The 19,710-nt window shown below is 44.2% G+C and overlaps 1 protein-coding gene across 5 annotated transcripts in view; it reads left to right on the forward strand.

Annotated features, from left to right (window-relative positions):
* LOC146813413 (early activation antigen CD69-like) overlaps positions 1-19,710 on the forward strand; it is a 74,311-nt gene that overhangs the window by 29,752 nt on the left and 24,849 nt on the right. For 3 of the 5 annotated variants that reach the window (XR_014966972.1, XR_014966973.1, XM_085620188.1), the window contains exons 3-5: positions 7,187-7,237; positions 11,680-11,828; positions 13,323-13,426. Coding sequence is in view for 3 of the 5 variants with exons in the window: in XM_085620188.1 (XP_085476314.1) it covers positions 7,187-7,237; positions 11,680-11,828; positions 13,323-13,426 (304 nt within the window). In the remaining 2 variants the exon portion in view is untranslated. The remainder of the gene's footprint in view (positions 1-7,186; positions 7,238-11,679; positions 11,829-13,322; positions 13,427-19,710) is intronic. The other 2 variants (XM_085620189.1, XM_085620190.1) reach the window with 1 other exon arrangement.

Raw genomic sequence — 19,710 nt, forward strand, 5'->3', positions numbered from 1 at the left:
GTTGCCATGTAGGCTGAGAATCGCAGCGCAGCATGCACTGTTGATGTTACTGGTAGGTAGATTATGTCGACGTTTCGACCCCCTGGTTCGTGTAGGTTTTCATCTGGACCTGACAAAATGGGGTCTTCTTCAGGACGTGGGTGGAGGGTGAAAAAGTGGAAGGGCACCGTTACTGCCTGGGTTGGCAGGATTCTGAGACGCAGAATGTCGTCAAAGAAAAGGGGTCATAAGTCGCCCAGCGGTACAAGGGTGAGAGTGATGGCCACTTAGCCAAGGTGAAATCAATCCCTTATCAATTGGATTACTGTCTATGTACAGCCATGGATGAATCAACATGGACTGCGGCATATCGAGGGGTGTCGCATCTACTCGATCACCGTGAGAGAATCAATCCTCAATGCGTGTTATCGTGCTCTCAGCTGAACCCAAGGGTTCAGCTGAGAGCACGATAACACGCAGTAACGGTGCCCTTCCACTTTTTCACCCTCCACCCACATCCTGAAGAAGACCCCATTTTGTCTGGATGTTCAGTGTGATTAAAGAACACTTGAACTTTCTCTTTTTGCTTTAATTTTTGTTTACTTAACGTTCGTTTTGTATTGTTCATGGTGTGCTGGGACCATTTCTTACTATATTATCCTACACCCAGGTCCCAGTGATTTTGGGTATACCCTTCATTTACCTCCTAGGTCACAGGCACAGGTCCTGTCTTCTGATCTTCCGCAGGTCCAGAAAGTGCAGGGCCACTTACTTGTCTACATGCACTCCAATGAGGGGGTGGATCCTCCTACAAATTAATTTATCAGTGTACTGTAACTATTAGTAACTTTCCACATGTTGGTGGAGATCTCTACTGGGGCGGAGATCTTCCCATTGGAAAATGTAGGAGATTTAATAAAGGTTGATTAATTTTCTTTAAATAATTAAACCTATATTATTAATATTATACAAAAAAAATGATTACAACCAGTTAATAATAACCTGGAACTAATAAAATACGAAGTTATCACATCAAGACTGCAAGTAAAAATTGTACTAAATTTTTAAATAATTTAAGTAGATTAATTTAATTTAGAAATATTAATTTTTAAACAATGCAAAAATAAAATTACCCACCCTTAATTTATTTTTCTTTGATTTGTAGTTAACAAAATTAAAAGTTATGTATTTCAAAATATTTTTCATATTTTAAAAAATACGCTACGTTTATTTTTAAAATTAAATATTTGGTTTTCTTTAAAACAACCAATAATTATGCTTCTAATATTTAAAACGAAATATATAATTTAATTCCTACGAGATGCTAGTTTAATTCCCTGTTCCCCTGGGTTTTTTATAGCTGTGTGTTACAGTCCCAATGGTTGGCAATGACTAATGCTCGACTTACGAAATCGTGAAACGTAACGTAGCGGAGAGACCAGAGATTATCTAATTAGTCTGATTCTCCAAATGTATATAGTATGAGCCATGGTTTGACTGGTCCCACAGGAAAGCAAGGAAGAAATCTTTGGAGGGGCCGATGACGCTATTGATCATCCTACATAAATTAGGAGAATCAAACGAATCAGTTCCTCTCTGGTCCCTCCGGAATGTCGCATTTCACGATTTCATATTCAGCTGGAGAGAGTGTGGGATGGACTGTAACCCCTCCCAGCCCCTCACATTTTGTACATTGATGCTTCACTTTCTGCAAGGGGAGGCTGGAGTCTCTTTAAGCTGTCTTTACACTATTACGGTGGCTGCCAATTTAAATGTGTAGTTTGTCTTTTGTGGGTGTGTGTTTTGTATTTGCATGTCTCTCCCAAAACCCCTCCTTAAGTCTGCCTTCACCCCACCCAGTTTGTAGTCAGTAGTCCATTTTTCCACCACTCAACCGGGCCCCTCCCACATTTACTAGGGGTGGAGATCTGGCTACTGGAATGGAGATCTTCATACAGAAAAGACAGGAGAGGTAGAGACAGAGATCGCCACGTATACTCTGTAGAAAGTAAATGGTCCTACTGGAGCCCTACTTTATATACAAAGATTGTAAATCAGGCCCGGTGTCCACAACGGAGCTCTCAAATGTATATGGGACCACACATGGTCGAAATTAGAAGCAAATGAGGCCCAACGTGAAGCGTTATCGGGGTCTGTCCCTATTGCGTAATCTACTTGCACCACTTGTTAACCACAAACCTCATTGAACAGTGACCAGAAGTTCTAACAAGGTGTCTCTGAGAGGGAGTAGACGTCTGCTGAGGCGTCTCTCGCTGACAGCTAGTAGAAGTGTATTCTCACACTGTACTCCAGTACATATGGAAACCTATACACTACTCTGCGTTTGTAGAGCAATGATTTCTGGACTCTGTATGCATGTGTCAAATGCTACGAGTTAACAATTGTCATTTAAAATCGGCATCATTAAAATAACTAAATATTCTACATTTTTGTGCTGGTGCTGCTGGTGCCCTACTAGAATGTTTGACATTTCTTTGCAAACCTGGCAAGAGCCAGTAAGAGGAGGCAGCCTTGCAGTATCAGATCTCTGCAAATATTAGATAACTGCCCAATTGTTACATATAATGTACTGCAGGAAGGGGGTCGGACGATAAAAGAAATCAAATAGGCAGAATGGACGTTCTTTAAGATTGGGGAAAGCACATCAGCAACATCTGGTTTGAGTGTCATGCTTTAAAAACCACAATTTTGGTTCACCACAGTAGATGTCCTTTTATGTTGAGTTCACTAGACAGTTCACGTGCTCTATTGCGAGACCTTGTGGGCTCACCAAAAACAAACAGCGGCTTGGAGCCTGACAAGTATGTAGGATACGGTGGCCTTCCTGTCCAGTGCTTAATTTGTAAAATAATGAGTACCGCTGTCCAAAGCCCTGCCCAGAAGCCCGCGGTAGGTGCAGTTAGACGTCGGAACACCGAATACCAAGGCTTCTTTAATCCACTGTCAGACACTCCCTGCCCCGTTACCTCCCTATTGCGGGTTTCTGCTTTTCCCCTTTGTGACATGTTTTCCGTCTTGCTCTTGAATGAATGAAGGGTCTTGTATCGCGCACAGCTTCTTGGAGACTGTCCCGGCACTATCATGCTTACAGGGAAAAGTAGGCTCAAGAGGCTAAAACGGTGTGTTTTCAGGTGTTTACGGAAAACAGTCTCATCTAAACGGGTGGCTGATTCCAGATGAAAGCCACACGCACAGAAAAGGAGGAACCCCCAAGCCTGGATCTCTTATTGCCTGAGACAGCATTAAATTGGGCCTTCCCAGAATGAAGAATCCCGCCGAGAGAGCACGGTAGGATTCTGTTGGAAAGTGGGTCATTGGTGGTGGCAAATATGCATCTGCCACTAGTAATAAGGCCACTAACAGTCCAGGGCTCAGAATAGGTCTCGGAAAATGATTCCCACGCTCAACCCTTGGTAGCTTGGCTGCGAGCAGGCAGGCTCAACTTCAGAGACTGGTATGTAAAGCATTTAAAAACACCAATTCAGTAAATAATTAAGACACAAAACACAATGAAAATCCAACACCAATTTATAAAAATAGGAAATATTTTTATCTAAAATTACACCAAAACGAAAAAAAATCCACTGTAGGAAACCAGAGAGCTGAATTTATAAGGAGTAAACACTTTGTAGTGCTTAGAAACCTATAGTGCCACTTCTGGACATTTGTTCGCCTCTGACCAGGACAGTCAAAGTTTGAGGCTGATCGCAATGGAGCCATGGTCGGATACACTAAGCTGAAGGCCCCGGTCAAAATTTTACCTTCACACTTAGAAACTTTTCCAGAGGATCTATCACCAGGTGCTGTGCAGCCTCCTCCAGCAGGCTGAATTCGGTGAGGGTTCCTCAGATTGCCTTTCTGTGAGAGTCCGGTCACCCTCTGTAGCTTTTTCACAAAAGTTCACCAAACTTTCCCAAACTTCTGGAACTTCTTCCTGAAGTTCCTTTTGAGGGTCCAAAGTGTCCAAAACACAATCCAAGGGTCTGGAATCTCAAAGATGGTCCTTGAAAGGTTGGGACCACAATTCCCACAATGCACGTGGGCAACACCCTTTAAAGTCCACTGGATACACTCCAGGGGGGGGGTTCTTGGTAGAGTTGAGGCAGGTGAGCTCTGTTAACCTGTAGCTTTCATGGAGCCCGCTCTATATTCCTCTTGCAACAAGGTACATCCACAGGGCTTATTTCTAGATAATGCAGCAGGCGCAATCAGTCAGAATGCAGGGTGCAGGGCCTAATGGTGCAAATCAAGTTTCCAACTTGGCAATCCATCTCTCATTTTCAAGCAGCAGAGCTGAGCGGCACTGCCCCACTCGGAAACTTATTCAGTGTTCTCTGAGGGTCACACAGGAAGGCACTCCTGTCCAATGAGGTGCAAGACAACACCCCAGAGCATGACCAGTTTGTCCAAAGTGTGGAACTATGGTCTCCCAGAAAACACTATTCTTCCAAAATTCAATAAGAAGCGCATTGCTGTGTTCTGCAGGCATTGAGCCAGAAAGGTTGGGAGGCCGAGGTGTAATGCATTGGCGTAATCCAATCTAGAAAAAATGGATGCTTGAACAACTATTTTCTGGGCTTTCCAGGGAATTAAAACTAAACATTTCAGGCCTTCATTAACCAGTAGCACACCCTTACAACTGAGTAAATTTGGCCTTTGAAAGAGAGATGATTGTTAAATAAAACACACATTTCTTGCAGGGTCCGTGAGTGGTGGAGGGGTGGAGCAAACAACCCAACCAACCAGGAGACCGAATCGGCCCAAAGAGAAAGATTTCCGTCTTCTCTGGATTACATTGCAAGTTATTTGTTTTCAACCAGTTGAAGATGGTTCTCATACAGGTGGAAAACGGATCCCTAGCTGAGTCCGAAGCTTCTCTTCCTCAATCTTTCCCCTTGGTATGTTTTCCCTCTCTTGCTCTCGGGAAAAGTTTGAAGAGCAAAAATAAGTGTTGATCTCCAAAAATGAGTGCCGGTGGACCGTACCAGCAATCACTGTCTCAAGTAATGTCTGTCACTGCCATTTGCCTGCTTTTTTTTTTTTTTTTTTTTTTCTTGTTTTTTTATTTTTTTAGTGCGCCAGCTTGTGTTTGTCCCTCCCATCGAGCATAGCCTCTTTACCGTCTTTTGATTGGCTGACTTTTATGCTTCCACTGCTTGCTTGTCAAACACTACGTTTTTTGTTTTGGGTTAATCAATCCATGGTAGTGCATGTGTTTATCTGTCTCCCTTGTGTGCTTCTTGCTCTGGTATGAATTTACCATAAAGAAATGAAAAGACAAGAGGCATTTGGCAAACCAAGAACATGTTAGTTTAATTAAACACAGCGGCCAGGGAAGGCTCCTCCTCGTGAGGTACAATAAAGTAATTCCTGCGTTCTTAAAAAACTTCTCAGTCATAAATTAACAAGTTTGGTCATCTGTTAGGACGCAGATGGCTCTCGATCTCAGGGAGAGCTAGTGTGAGCCAGTGTGTGTGTCCAGAGGTCCGGTATGAGGATCGCGTGATCACTATCTATGGTGTGCATGTCGTGACGTGATTCACTGAGAGTTTCTATCTAGATATCTCGCATTGTGGTGTTTTTGGGGAACCTGAGCCTTTGGCCAATCCTGTTTAACTGGGGCCAATTTCCTCGGACCTCTTTGTGGTGCAACTATCTATCTGTGGGATCGATCAGGGTTTTGTCTTTGGGCTAAGAGAGACCATATCTGTGACCTGTCATTTGATAGACGTGTGTGGGTCACTGGACCTGCCTGACCATGTATCTCTGACTCTGGGTTCATGGGGAGGCCACCTTGGGTAAATGCGACAGCAGTGATACGAGTTCACTGGTGTCATTTTTATCGACATTCTCAACATTGTGCGTATAATTGTCATAGCGTACATTGACATTGTCTTTACTGATATTAGCATAGTTATGCGTGCCAAGATCATGGCGTACATCGACACTGTTTTTACTGATAACAACAGTGTCGTTCGTGCATGGATTATGGCATACATTGACATCGTTACTGCCGGTATCGACGGTGTTGTGCGGGCATAGATTATGGCATACGTTGACATCGAATTTATTGGTATTGACCTTGTTATGCGGGCACAGTTTATGGCATACATTGACATTGCTTTTATGAGTATTGACATGGGTATGCAGGCACGGGTTATGGCATAAGATGACATCGCATTTATAGGTATTGACATTATGTGGGCACAGGTTATGGCATACGTTGACATCACATTTATTGGTATTGCCGATGTCGGGCCTGCTCATACCATGGTATTTATTGACATCGTATTTACCCATTCCAACATACTTCTCTCCTCCTGCAATCCGTGTTGCTGTCTGTCACCTTTGTGCTTCTACCTGCCAGTCGCCATTCAGCACTCACCCTGATATTCTACCCCCGTTGCTTTCTCACCCTTGTGCTTCGTTCCTGACATCTCTACGTTGCTTCTCCTCCCCATCCCGCCCTCCATGTTGCTTGCCCCCAGACTGGCTTTCCATGTTGCATCCCAGCCTTCAGTGTTGCTTCAGCCCACCCCAGTTCCCACTTCTGAAAAAGAAAACGATTTAGCACTACTTATTCTTTTTATTTACCAATCCTAATCTTAAGTGGTGCGCGCACCTACCTGTACATTGGGGATGCTGTACAGTGCGGCTAAAAACCATTGGCAAAGACAAAGAAGCTACAGATTGGAGGAACAAATGGTGGATTGATCTGCTGGGATGGACATTGTTAATATGTTCCCATGTCTGATTGTCATTGTGAGCTGTCCAAATACAGCCATAGTATGTAGCTGTTTGGGATCTGCAGTGGTGGACTACATTAAAATCTTCCATTGAGCAGCAGCATGGGACAGATCTGGGCTCCAAGCAGGAGTACCCACACTATGGGCACAATCAAATGAGCACCTGGTTGCCATTAACATTTCTGATCTGCAATTAGAGAGGGACAAAGGGAGCCCTGGCCTAGAAATTTCCCTAACATGGGTTAATGTGACAACATGTTGATAGTAAATTGAGAAGGGTCTCTGTTGAGGGCAATCTGGAGGTTTGTCGCCTCGGCTATCTTCATTGGACCTGCCTTCATGTGGGGTGAAATGATAAACTAAGCAGTATATTGTGGTGCATTGCATTAGAAATAATTCAGAGGACTTTAAGTCAACACATGCCTTCTTTGCTACTACAGTACAGCAGAATGGACAAGAAAGGAGGGATCGCATCTTGGAATCTATTACTAGTAAGTATTACATTAATGCAAATCCGAGGGTCCATTATTAGAAAGAGATGGCCGGCTGGGACTTCATTAAGGGCAGGGCTAGCTATACCGAGAGGAGTCCCACTCGTCTCCGAAGACACCAAAACCTCTTCAGAGACTTGGGTATCGAGACTAGCAGCAAAAGCGTAGGATTACTTAAGACGGGAAAAGAAGATTCTCCAAGCCAACAGTTAATGCATCATTGGTAACACTTGTTCATAGAAATAAAATGCAGACTGCCCTGCGAGATACATTAAAACGCAGAAGATGTATTAAAACCGAAGTATGGAGAAAGGTGTCAAAAGGGGGTATTCAGTTTAATGGGCCCTGAAGGGATGAGATGGGATAGGATAGGGGGGTGGAAAATTACTCAGGTGTAGGCAATTGGCAAAATCTAGTTAGTTACTTGCATTCTAAACATATTTAAATTTGTGATGGGCACCATTGTTTCACGTCTATTGGTGAAGTGATCAGGGACAGCAAATGTTATTAGATCTGTTTAAATGTCAGTAGTCATACAAGAGGGGGTAATTTTAATTCAGCTCCTGGCCCCCTGATTTGGTAATTGGGAAAGCTGACTGGTGAGCACTGGGTCACCCGAGTGTAGGCAGGAACCATGAGATATTTGGTGAGGTATATGCTAATGGATGTGGCAGCCGGATACACACTGCCTGGCTCAGAAGGTGAGTACATTCATTAGATGCACTGGGGTAACTCCTAAGTAGCAAACAAAAATAAGATTCTCTAGACATCGGTAATAAAAATATTGATTCAACATGTTTAAAATTAAAATAACAAAACTGTTAAAAATATAAATGTACAAAATTAAAAAATATTGTTTGCAATAATTGACAGTTTAACAACAATATTGGAAAAATAGTGCAGAAAAAGATTCTAATTGATTAAATGTACTTATGTAATTAATAATAAATAAAAAATATCTTTAATAACATTCTAAAAATGCATTTTCAATCTAAACAGTCTCTATAATTTGTCGCGTCTTATACTTTAAATAATATCATAGAAACATCCTTACATAAAAAAAAATATTTATATTATATACTTTTAATTACAATACCTTCTTCAATATAAATTTACATTTGATTGTACGAAGAATTTAAAATTCGTTTTCCAAAAGGTGAAAACTATAGGCATTATTACAATGTTGGGCGGAAGGCCATCGGACAGCTCATCGGTGGAGGTCCGCCTGACATCTGAGGCATCAGTCCGGCCGCCGTATTATGATAGAGGTGGTCGAACCGATGCCTGCAGGGGGGAATCCGCTCCACCTCCTACAGGCTCAAGCAGCCCGCCGGGGCTGAGGATGGATCGTAATCCCCCAAATGGAGGCGGTGCCTGCTCAGGCTCTGCCTTGGGGATTACGACGCACGTTTCCGTCAGCTTTTTTATGTTGGTTCTTCTGCCATGAAAAGGCTGGAGGAAAGGATCTTTTGGGGCCCCTGTCCCCTGCGGCCCTCAGCTATGAACCCTGGGGGGCGCCTATGGTGCCTCCCTAAACATGAATGTTTAAAAAGTGTATTTCTCCTATTGCGGCTTGTGCTGCAGCCTGCAGCCAAGCCGCAATAGGAAATATACGCTTTCTTACCGCCGTGAACGCGGTCGTGTTGTCATTTGGGAAGTGGGGCCGCCTACTCTTTGTCAGGCGGTCCTGTTTGTGACACGATGCCGGTAGGACGCTCGTCCCACCGGCTTCAAAATGAGGCCCTAAATCTTTACCATTAAATGCATGACTAAATGAAACGGACAAAGAAACATTTTAAAAACCTTAACAAACATAAACCAGTAAATATTGAAAAATAACTCCTTAGAAAAGAACATCTTTAAAAAAAGTAAGTATATTAATTTAACATATCTTGACTTTTCCAAACATGGAACACAAAAATGTATTCATATCATATACATACTATTAACAATTAAAAAAATAGTATACTTAAAAAATATATATTCCTTACACTGACCCAACCACACAAACATTGATTATATTACATTCTAACTCCAGTCCCACAAACATTGCCTATTCTTGGATGAGGAAGAATTTACTATTCTAATACCAGTTCTTCAAATGTTAGAGAAAGTGCTTATATTTGGCGGGTTGTTGAATTAACTATTTGAACTCCAGCCTGATTTTAACTGGGGAAAGTGCACATATTTATGGGTAGATTTACTATTTGAAATCTAGTTGTGTACAGCTCTGGTGCCTTTACATGATCTATTCTCTGAAAGAAACTTTAAAATTAATTGAATAATTACGTAGATTCTCTCAAATGCAAGCAAATCCCTAAATAACTGATGTACATTACCAAGGCAGACGTGTCGTCTAGTGGCTGAGCTGTTGACTTTGGAACCTCGTGGCTTGCAATTCCAGTCCTGGCTCCAGCACTTCACTGAAAGCCTTGTGATTCTGGGCAAATCGCTTAACTAACTACACATACATTGTAAATATGTCACAAAAGTAACAGTAAAATTGTGAACCTATAATGCCATTGTGCAATTTAAATGTGTACATGCCTGACTGATGTACAGAAATCAATATTTTTGTTTCCCCTAGCGCTGTGCAATGCTGTCTGGCTACCAGCTTATGTTTAAGGGTGGGCGGAGTTGGCGGAGTAATACTACGTGGAATTCCGCGTAAAAAGTCTGCTCCACCCTAATTAATAAAACAGAAGCCTCACACACCTTTGGTAAAATAACAAACAACTCTACCATTACATGCTAAAGAGCAGATGGTTATCTCACAAAAGTGAAATATACAAGCAGTGAGAGAGGTGATTTTGGTGTTCCACCTAACCTAGGGAGAGGACCAAGCAGATGCCTTGAACACAAAGAGCACATCATGCTGAACGATAAGGTGGTGGTCCCATCCTCCTAGGACCACCCCAAGCACAGTTATGGGCAAAAATACAATCTCAACCAAAGGCCCCGTAAAGCATTATGGTACGAGATTCTAGAATGCAGTGAATATTATAGTATCGGCTCTCCCACTGAGCCGGGGAGAGCCTCTGCTGCTTGAGGAATGGTTTCCTCCAAATCTGGTGGGTCTGATGGAGGTGCCCATTCCACCGGGCACCTCAACAGTGATCCTTGGTGGAGGGCAGCTTGGGGCCTTCTCTGGCGATGGGCTGCCCTCCTCCTTGCGTCCTCGGGACCCTATTCCGCTTTGTGTGTTTCCTCCGTGCTGGTGTCTGAAGGGATCAGGAGGCGACCTCAGAGGGCTGCCGTCTGCCCGCTGTTACCAGCTCCTGACTGAGACAGCACGCATGGGTGCTGCTGGGGCAGGGAGCTGGCGACGACAGCCGGGGTGGGCTCCCCGAGCTGCCCTCCACCAAGAATCACTGTTGAGGTGCCCGGTGGGATGGGCACCTCCATCAGACCCACCAGACTTGGAGGAAACCATTCCTTCAGCAGCTCTGCCGGCTCAGCGAGCCGATACTATAATATTCACTGCACTCTAGAATCTCGCCCCATAATGCTTTACGGGGCCTTGGGTTGGGATTGTATTTTTTCCCATAACTTTGCTTGGGGTGGTCCTAGGAGGATGGGACCACCACCGAGTCGTTCAGCATGATGTGTTCTTTGTGTTCAAGGCCTCTGCTTGGTCCCCACTCCCCCTCCCAGGTTAGGGGGGACTGCAAAATCATCACCTCTCACTGCCTGAAATGTTTCAAAGTTCACTTTTGTGAATTGCCTATATGCTTTTTAGCATGTAACGGTAAAGTTGTTTTACCACAGGGATGTGGGTGCAGGAGCAGTTTTTGCCTGAACTCTGTGTTCCCAATGGAACGCGGAGTTGGTAAGGAGCGAAGTTAACCGCCCACCGCTACTTATGTTGTGCTACCAAACGCCCACTTCATACAAATATACTGTCTACGGATACTCGATACCTACGCAAACCAAATCTAAATTTACTATGGTTGTGTAGAGATTGCCCCCTTCTTCCTGAACTACAAGAAACATCTTTCAGAATAGACATTTAAACAAATAACAATAAAATGTGTTTATTGATTATTTTGAGCCCTTCCTCCTTTGAGGGGTCATGTGAAAATATCATACTATTTGTAATTTTTGCAAACAAACAGGTAATGAAAAGTATCAATTTAGGAGGGGAAAAAATGATCCGGGTGGACCTTGGTAAAGACGGCTTCCTTCCTACTGCTTATAGTTTTAAAAGAAGAGAACTTTACTATTACCCCTCATTATAGCTCCTCTGAAGAGCTGCAGCTCCCTGTCCACAGGCCTACCCACAATGCACTTTTCCACTGAGCCCCAGGCTCCTCAGTCCCATCTCTCTGTAAGGAAATGGTCCACAGAAGAGGGTTTCCTACATCAAGGTTTCCACAGTTTCATGACTGAGAAGAAAGCACCATCTTTCATGTCCTAATCATCTACTTTCTGTCCCCTCTGAGGCCTGGACCCCCCCTGCCCGCGTCAGTGGATGTGGTACGAAGGAAGGTGCTACCTGTTTTCCAACGAGACCAAGTCCTGGGATGCAAGTCACGCGTTCTGCACTTCGCAAAATGCAAACATGTCTACGATAGCAACTCTACAGGACAAGGTAGGACGATGATGGATGTCAGCGTTGTGGCAGTAAGATATGTATGTTCCCTTGGGGAAACCCCGTCCCCGGCAGCACTGCACTTATATAGGCTTCTTCTCTTCCCATTCCCACCCTGGAAATGGATTTACTTCTGTCCTTGACAGAGTTAATATCTGGTTGTTTTCAAGACAGGACTGGGTTTTGATGACATGTTTTAGTACCCACAACCTCCTCTGGGCGTGCATTTACACATTCAATATTCCGGGATGATATTGGGCATGAGTGCATCTCTGTAATTGTGTCAAGTCTCTTTATGTAAATTGGAAAAGTGAATTTTCCCTCTAAATTGAACTTACTCCTGCAAATGTCCTTTGAATCAGCCCACAAAAATAAACCATTGAACATTACTTACCCAAAAACGAGTGATATTGACGAATGTATGTGGTGCCTTTTATCATCCCACAAGGCCTGAGTAAACATTGACACATCATCACTCATGTGGGTGTCTCTGGACATTTCCTGGTAGAAAAGAATTAGTGCTTTTAAGCCTTTTTGCCTCTCCGTACTATGAAACTGTAGTGCTGGTTTTTGACTCCCTGTATCAGAAAACATGGTACTGTCAAAAGAATACTTGCAAAAAAAAGAGAAAACATCCAAGATGATAAAAATGAAAATAATTGACCCTTGAACTCTCAAAATGTTACAAAGATTGTTAAAGCTGCAGCAGATGAAAAACACATGGGCCCGTATGTGATAAAACATTTCTTGGTTGTGCAGGAGGCAGTACAGGTGGCTGGAGGCGGCGTCTCACCCCTCTGGAGGCGGCGTCTCGCCCCTCTGGAGGCGGCATCTCGCCCCTCTGGAGGCGGCATCTCGCCCCTCTGGAGGCGGCGTCTCGCCCCTCTGGAGGCGGCGTCTCGCCCCTCTGGAGGCGGCATCTCGCCCCTCTGGAGGCGGCGTCTCACCCCTCTGGAGGCGGCTTCTCACCCCTCTGGAGGCGGCGTCTCCAGACTCTAAACACTGTTGAGACCATCTGAGGATGCCCTGGAAGGAGTATTTACATGGTGACTTCATGGTCCTACAAAGATTGTTAAAGCTGCAGCAGATGAAAAACACATGGGCCCGTATGTGATAAAACATTTCTTGGTTGTGCAGGAGGCAGTACAGGTGGCTGGAGGCGGCGTCTCACCCCTCTGGAGGCGGCGTCTCACCCCTCTGGAGGCGGCGTCTCACCCCTCTGGAGGCGGCGTCTCACCCCTCTGGAGGCGGCGTCTTCAGACTCTAAACACTGTTGAGACCATCTAAGGATGCCCTGGAAGGAGTATTTACATGGTGACCTCATGGTCCTAGAAAGTATCGCCCCTCTATATCTGTATTGAACAGGGAGATTTTCTTGTGATTTTAAGACCTGTATCTCCCTCCTGTCAAGGCCAGTGGCTGTATCAATACTCGGTTCTGCTGCCTTTGTGTTGAGTAACCACCGTCATTAACCAGTCTGATCTTTGGTTGCAGGCCATCATCACCCGCTTCAAAGACTCCAAAGATTACTGGGTTGGACTCCGGAATAAGGACGGGGAATGGAGATGGCCGGACGGCTCTCCTTTAAGGCCCGACATGTAAGATGCCTTATTGATCTTTCCTGTAAAGCTAGAAAGCAAAAATGCGGGTGGATGGGTATGGTGTGCACTAAAGTCATGAAAGTCATACAGCAAACATTGTATCTTCAGATGAAAATGCTCCAAGGATATTGGGTAATGACCACCCAGCGTTGCCAACTATGTGGACCGCAGTCTACACATGTACAAAACATTAAGGTTCAATATCGTGAGGAATTAGAGTTCATTACCAACTCTTGTTGCTCAGGATATGGAATCTTCATGTTTCCTGTTAAGCTGTCAAAAGTAGCCTTTGTAGTCCTCTCCCGGTCACTATACCTCCTTGGCCAATGGCCTGCGCTCAACTAGCCCGACTTGTCCTTAACCACCTGCCGGTCTCAGCACTCCACCCTTTCTGGAAAGTGCAGCAATTTACATAGACGCTCATTATGTGGATGTAGAACCTGAATACAGTCCAACTAGGACATAGGCAGGGCCACTGGAATTATGTGGCTGCAGAGGTCCAAATTGCACAAGAAAGGGCAGAGGCGTAGCTAGAGCTTGTGACGCCCGGGGCTATCCCTCAGATTGCCGCCCCTGGGGGGGGGATTGCAGGGGAAAAAGGACGGCAAGCACTTGAAAGAGGACCGAGAGACATGTAGTATCGCCGCTAATAATTGCCTCGATCATGCAAGTTACATGCACATACATGACACGGTCCAAGCCTACACAGTTGAATACACCGGTGACTGGTAGTGACTGGCAGTACAAAAGAGAACACACCAGACTGCATGATCTATCTGGGGACTCAGAAAAACCGCATGTGACATCCATCAGAGAGCTGCGTGAACAATTACCTGGCAATCCCCTCAGCACAATGCAAACATGCACATACATGACACTGTTCAGGGATCCATCATCTACAGCTGACATTAAATGACCATTCATCATGGTCCCCCCATTAAAGCAGTGCACTTTGTGATCTGCATGGTACATGTTCTTTGCAGCAGGCGCATTAACCCTCTGTGCTACCTTTCCAGGAGTCCACCCTTCCACTAGACAAAACTCTGATTTCTCTCTAGGAAGAATATTAATCCCCGAAGTTATCATGACATTTTTATTGTTTCTGAAAATTGCTGGAGGCCAGGAAAGAGGCAGCACGTTTTTTAAAAACCATAATATACTTGCAAACACTACGCACCCACCCGAAATAGGTACCCAGTGCGGTCACACCGTTCGCACCGCCCTAACCTGCTCAAGGTTCATGTGACCTCAGTGACAGTCACAGTGACTGGATCACTTTTGCTCTAGGGTGTGCTGCTTCGTAGGCCTGCCCGCAAGACTGGAGATGAACTTCAGTATGGATTGTGGTGGACAGGCCTTCAAGGTTAACCCACAATTGACACCACTAGGGTACACCTGCTTGTGCTAAGACATCAAGCCTTCTAAGGTCCAGTGGGGCCTAGTACGGTCTAGCATGGGAATGTGCTCCCTCAGTAGAGGGGTCTGGTGGACTGGTCATGAAGGCTGAACCCAGTTCCCCAGTTCCAAATTCGACCGCTCTGGCCATAGTGCCACATCCTCTCCCCCACTGAACACCATACTGCCCCACTGAGAGAAACTCGCACTGCCTTCAGCTACAACCTTATTATGCCTACTATAAACACTTGGATGTGGCTCAAAACAAATTATGCACTTGATAAGAGTAATGTGCTGCCTAAAAAAAAAAAGTTAAAGCAAACACTCATAGGGAATGCAAGATTAAGTAAAGCATGTGAAATGTAAGCAGAAACAACATGGTTACCTTAACGATCTCTCACTCACTATTCAGAAATGAGCGAGTGGTTTTACCTGAAAAGTTAAGGACGTGACTACAGGGCCCTGAAGGGAACCGTTTCAATGTCCATTGCTTATATCCTTAATAAACGTAAGCAGTATGGTTTAAAAAGACCACATCCATAAACAGAGCCATGGTACGCATTGTGTTTTCCAATCCACCCATCAACCAGGTATTGCAGTACCTCCAGGAACGGTGCACTTCCCCACCTGGGGACAACAATGCTGTTCAAAGAAAGACGAGAAAACAAAAGTAGCGCTTCGCTGGCAAACTCTGTAAAGTGAGGCTGATGTGTTTGGATGTGAATAAAACCAATCTGGCCGCTTTGCAACCACTCTGTCTTGCTTTATTTAGTTATGTATTTATTCTTCATATTTAAAACCTTCTATTTCTCTCCATCCCGCTGCACTTTGGAATAGAAAAATGTCAGAAAAAGGGCATTTCCCGCAAGAGTGTTTCTTTTTTGGATCCATTTCACAGGGAAGCAACTAAATGAAAGAAGGAAAGAGGTTGTGAACTGTTTCTTCAAGTTACGGTTTTCAGTAAGTGAGGAGCAAGACAGAAAGAGAGTGAATAATAGGAAGAGACGGGGGGGGGGGGGGGCAGCGGCCAGAAAGGGCAAATTATGCGGCAGAATGCGGCACATTTTGTAATAGTATTGCTTCCTTATTTCATCATTTTTAAACTTGGTAACACTCTCTGGGCATGGTTGAACCTCATTAGTACCAGTTTAACATCCAAATATGGCAATAAGTAACAGAAAGGACACCAGTCCAGCTTTGCAAAGGGCCTTTCACTGCACAGCAACACCGTTTTAGTAACTTTTGAATCATTTGAGCCAAAAACAATTTTTTGTTGTTAAAATCTGCAGATTGAGGCAGATGATGGATTATATGGCAAATGTGGCAAATCTACAATTATGCAGAAATTAATGCGGCCACACAATCGCATAATTCCTGTGACCCAGGCGATCAGTCAGAACCCTCAGTGGGCTTTGGAGATGAAGGGCCATATTTACAAACATGCCGGGTATCGCGGCCTCACCTCAAGTTGTGGCACCTCGCAGCGTTACAGGGAGAACAGCGGAAAGCGTAATATATACTCAGATACGCCACTCTCCTCCCCTCTCTCTAGCGCCGGCATCGGGCAGCTGTGCGTCACGCACACACCTTTGCACCGTAGTGCAAGGGTGTGCATGTGAGTCTAGCATAGGTGTTGTACTGGAAGGGTTCATTTCCATTACAAAATACAATGCTAGGACTAACCTTAGAACGTTTCTTACATTGTAATGTTGGGAAAGAAAGGCGAAATGAAAGTATTTCTCTTTTTAACGCCGGTTTTGAATTGGCGTAAATCTTTTCGTGCAACTACTACTACTGTTAGAAGAAAGGGTTTTGCATCAAAAAGCATGGGTGGCAGCACGGGAATGCCCATGTACCACCCCTCTGTCACAGAGTCACTCAATGCAATGCTTTGCGCTGTCTTGGTTACTTTTAGGGAACTTTCCAGAGTAATCGAGCTTCATTGACTGTGCTTCGGATAGAGCTGGGCGCAGAATGTTGACTCGCTTGACGCATCGTTTGAGAGGATTTATTCCTTGATGCCTAGCAGAGTTTCACAACTAGGAGTACATTCTGGTTGGATTTCGAACCCTAGCGAGTGCCGAGAAGGATCTATAAACTGGACCTAGTGTGATTATATTTTGAGGATTGAGTGGCCTTTGTTTGAGCAGGTGCCTCCCTGGATTCCCATTTAGCTTACTTGCAATTGTGCAGGCATTTTGATGTTTAACCCTCTCGGAAAGAGATACACGATTGTGTGCTATTTTCCCCATACTCCCCCCCCCCCCCCCCCCCCATTGCCAGCCCTGTTGAAGTGGAGAATATAAGATTTTAGCGCCCTGAAGAAGGTGTTACTGAAACGCACGTCAGAGCTGACTACAGCAGGACCACTAGGAGATTATGATTAGATTATCTTTAAAAAAAAAATCTTCTTAAGATATATAATGGGGGAAAGCAAGATCTGTTGACCGCTATTTAGTAGCTTTGCACTATGTATTGCATTGAATGTGATGTGACCTCTGCTTTGTACATATATGTGAAGAACTTGCTTTTCAGATTATGGAATATGCGTACTCCGGCATTTGAACTATTAGATGCTTAAATTCAATGAGCTGCCTGTTGTTTCTTGTTGCTGTAATCCTTTTGTATATTCATTTTGGTGTGTTGGATGATAGAGGTATGAGTGGAGCGTCTGTAGAGATATTTTAATAAGGATCTTTTTGACTGTTGGGTGGGGGGGGGGGGGGTTGTGAAACTTATATTTATTATTTTTTCTTTTCTTTGACCATTGTTTGTTGCGTTGAAAAACTGTGAACTATATATAATAATTTATGTATTTTTTGATTAACACTAAATACACAAGCAAGTCGAATTATATATATATATATATATATATATATATATATATATATATATATATATATATATATATATATATATATATATATATATATATATATATACTGGGTGCTCCCTTGTGTCTGGACAAAGCTATACTTCTCTGAAGAGCTCTAATGAGAGTGAAACACTGTGTCAGGGGTTGCTTTTACTCATTTCAGGTTGGCTTGGTTGGTATTTTACTCATTCAAATCTGTAATACTGTGCCTGGAGTGGTAATTGGCTTTTGTCGTTTTACAGCTCGGCAAGAACAGCACTGTGCTAGTCCTATGCTTATAGAATTTGCTGTAGAAATGGCAAAAGACTTTGTCCCTTTCTATCTCGGTGTGGGTGGCTCTGTGCTAATCCTATGCTTAAAGACTTTGATAGAAAAGCAGACATTTGAGGTGAGCAGATCTAGAGTGTCGCTGGTGTTGAGAGTGCTCTATGCAGGAGCTGCTTTCCACCTAAACTTGAGAACTACCCAGAGTTCTCTGCTTCTTTTATACATATATATATGATCTGTGTCTGATGTTTACATTAATAGTTGGGTCAAATATGGGGAATGATTATCTCAGATAAAGGGGATATATTCCACCTCATGTATGAGTTTGGACAGGGTAGTTTGATTGTACTTTTATTAACTTTCCAGAGCAAAACCCGATTTGCGCTGATAAGTAAATCCAACAAAAAAACATTTTGCGCAAGTGATGCAAATCCAGCGCGGAAGGTTTGCAAATCTGGCCCAAATTTTTTGAAAATCCAAAAGTAGATTGGGGGTCCCGGGGTGGTTCCCCAGCTCTTTTCTTTGGTAAACGCGGTTCCCCCACAGTCGCACCGGAGGCTCTTGCTGACTCTAGTATGGCGTCATTGCTCCTGACATAGCTTAGAGGCTAATACTGGATTTTAAACTTTGCTCGCGACAGAGGAGTGAAGGTTAGGTGTGGAATACGTTTTTATGTTCCATGTAATGCCCTAAGTGGAATGGATAGGCCCAGGCATGAGTCCCACGCTCACTGTGCCACTGCACCAACCCACACCCGACTGAAGAGCCCCAATCCTAGGTAGAAAGTAAAGCCGGCATCAGTTGATGGGCAGCTCTCGTCCATGCTAGACCCTTACATCTCTTTTTTGTTCAAAGGAGCATGCTGGGTAGGAAGCACATTACTGGTGAGAGACAACAGGGAAGGAACTGTGAGCAGTCAGTGGCAAACTGACAATGGAATGAATACCCAGTAGCCTCAAGCACTGGTCAGCTGCTGATGTATGGTGGCTGCACTGCGTGTCAGGACTTATCGCCACCTAGACCAAGCTAGCTTGTTCAGCACACACAGCACATAAAGACTTTACTAGCATGCCTCATCATCACAGTATTGCATGTCTGTGCTACGACATCTCCCGCCCACATCCATCAGTGTAAACACACAGCTGACCCCTTCCCCTGTATGTCTCCACTGCTCATGCAGGACTGTGCCACGGTTTAAGGCCGCTTATATTGGAACCGCCCCAGAAACAGATCTATGACTCCAGGCTCAGAGATTAAGGCACAGATTCAATAAGGACTTGTGTTGTCCTTTAGTGATGCAAATCTCAAGGCAACACAAGTGTTTAGCTAGGAATTAGAAAACCGTGCAAAGGACTACTTGCACTGCATGACTTCGGAAAGAAATGTAATGCAACACAGTGGCTTCCGCTGCGTTGCATTACATTTCGTTGTGGTAGGCGTCCCATGGGTGGATCGTGAGCGTTCCCATGCATCCACCCATGCAATTTGGCGTAATCCCAGATTTATTAAAAGTAGTGAACCGGAGAGTGCACCAAAATGGAGCGTCTACCACAGAAAAGTGTAACAAGGAGACATTTGTTTATTTCTCCTCATTACTTCCTTATTCTGTGTTTGATGCATTCTACATCATGCATGGAAATTGCAACTTGGGTAAAGAGCTGAAGAGCGCCATATCTCAGGAGATGTGGTGCAGTTCAGCGCTCTCCTGTTCATGCAGTGAAGCAAAGGAGCTTATCTTGCTGCC

The sequence above is a fragment of the Triturus cristatus genome, chromosome 7, assembly GCF_964204655.1.
Source record: "Triturus cristatus chromosome 7, aTriCri1.1, whole genome shotgun sequence".
Lineage (NCBI taxonomy): Eukaryota > Metazoa > Chordata > Amphibia > Caudata > Salamandridae > Triturus > Triturus cristatus.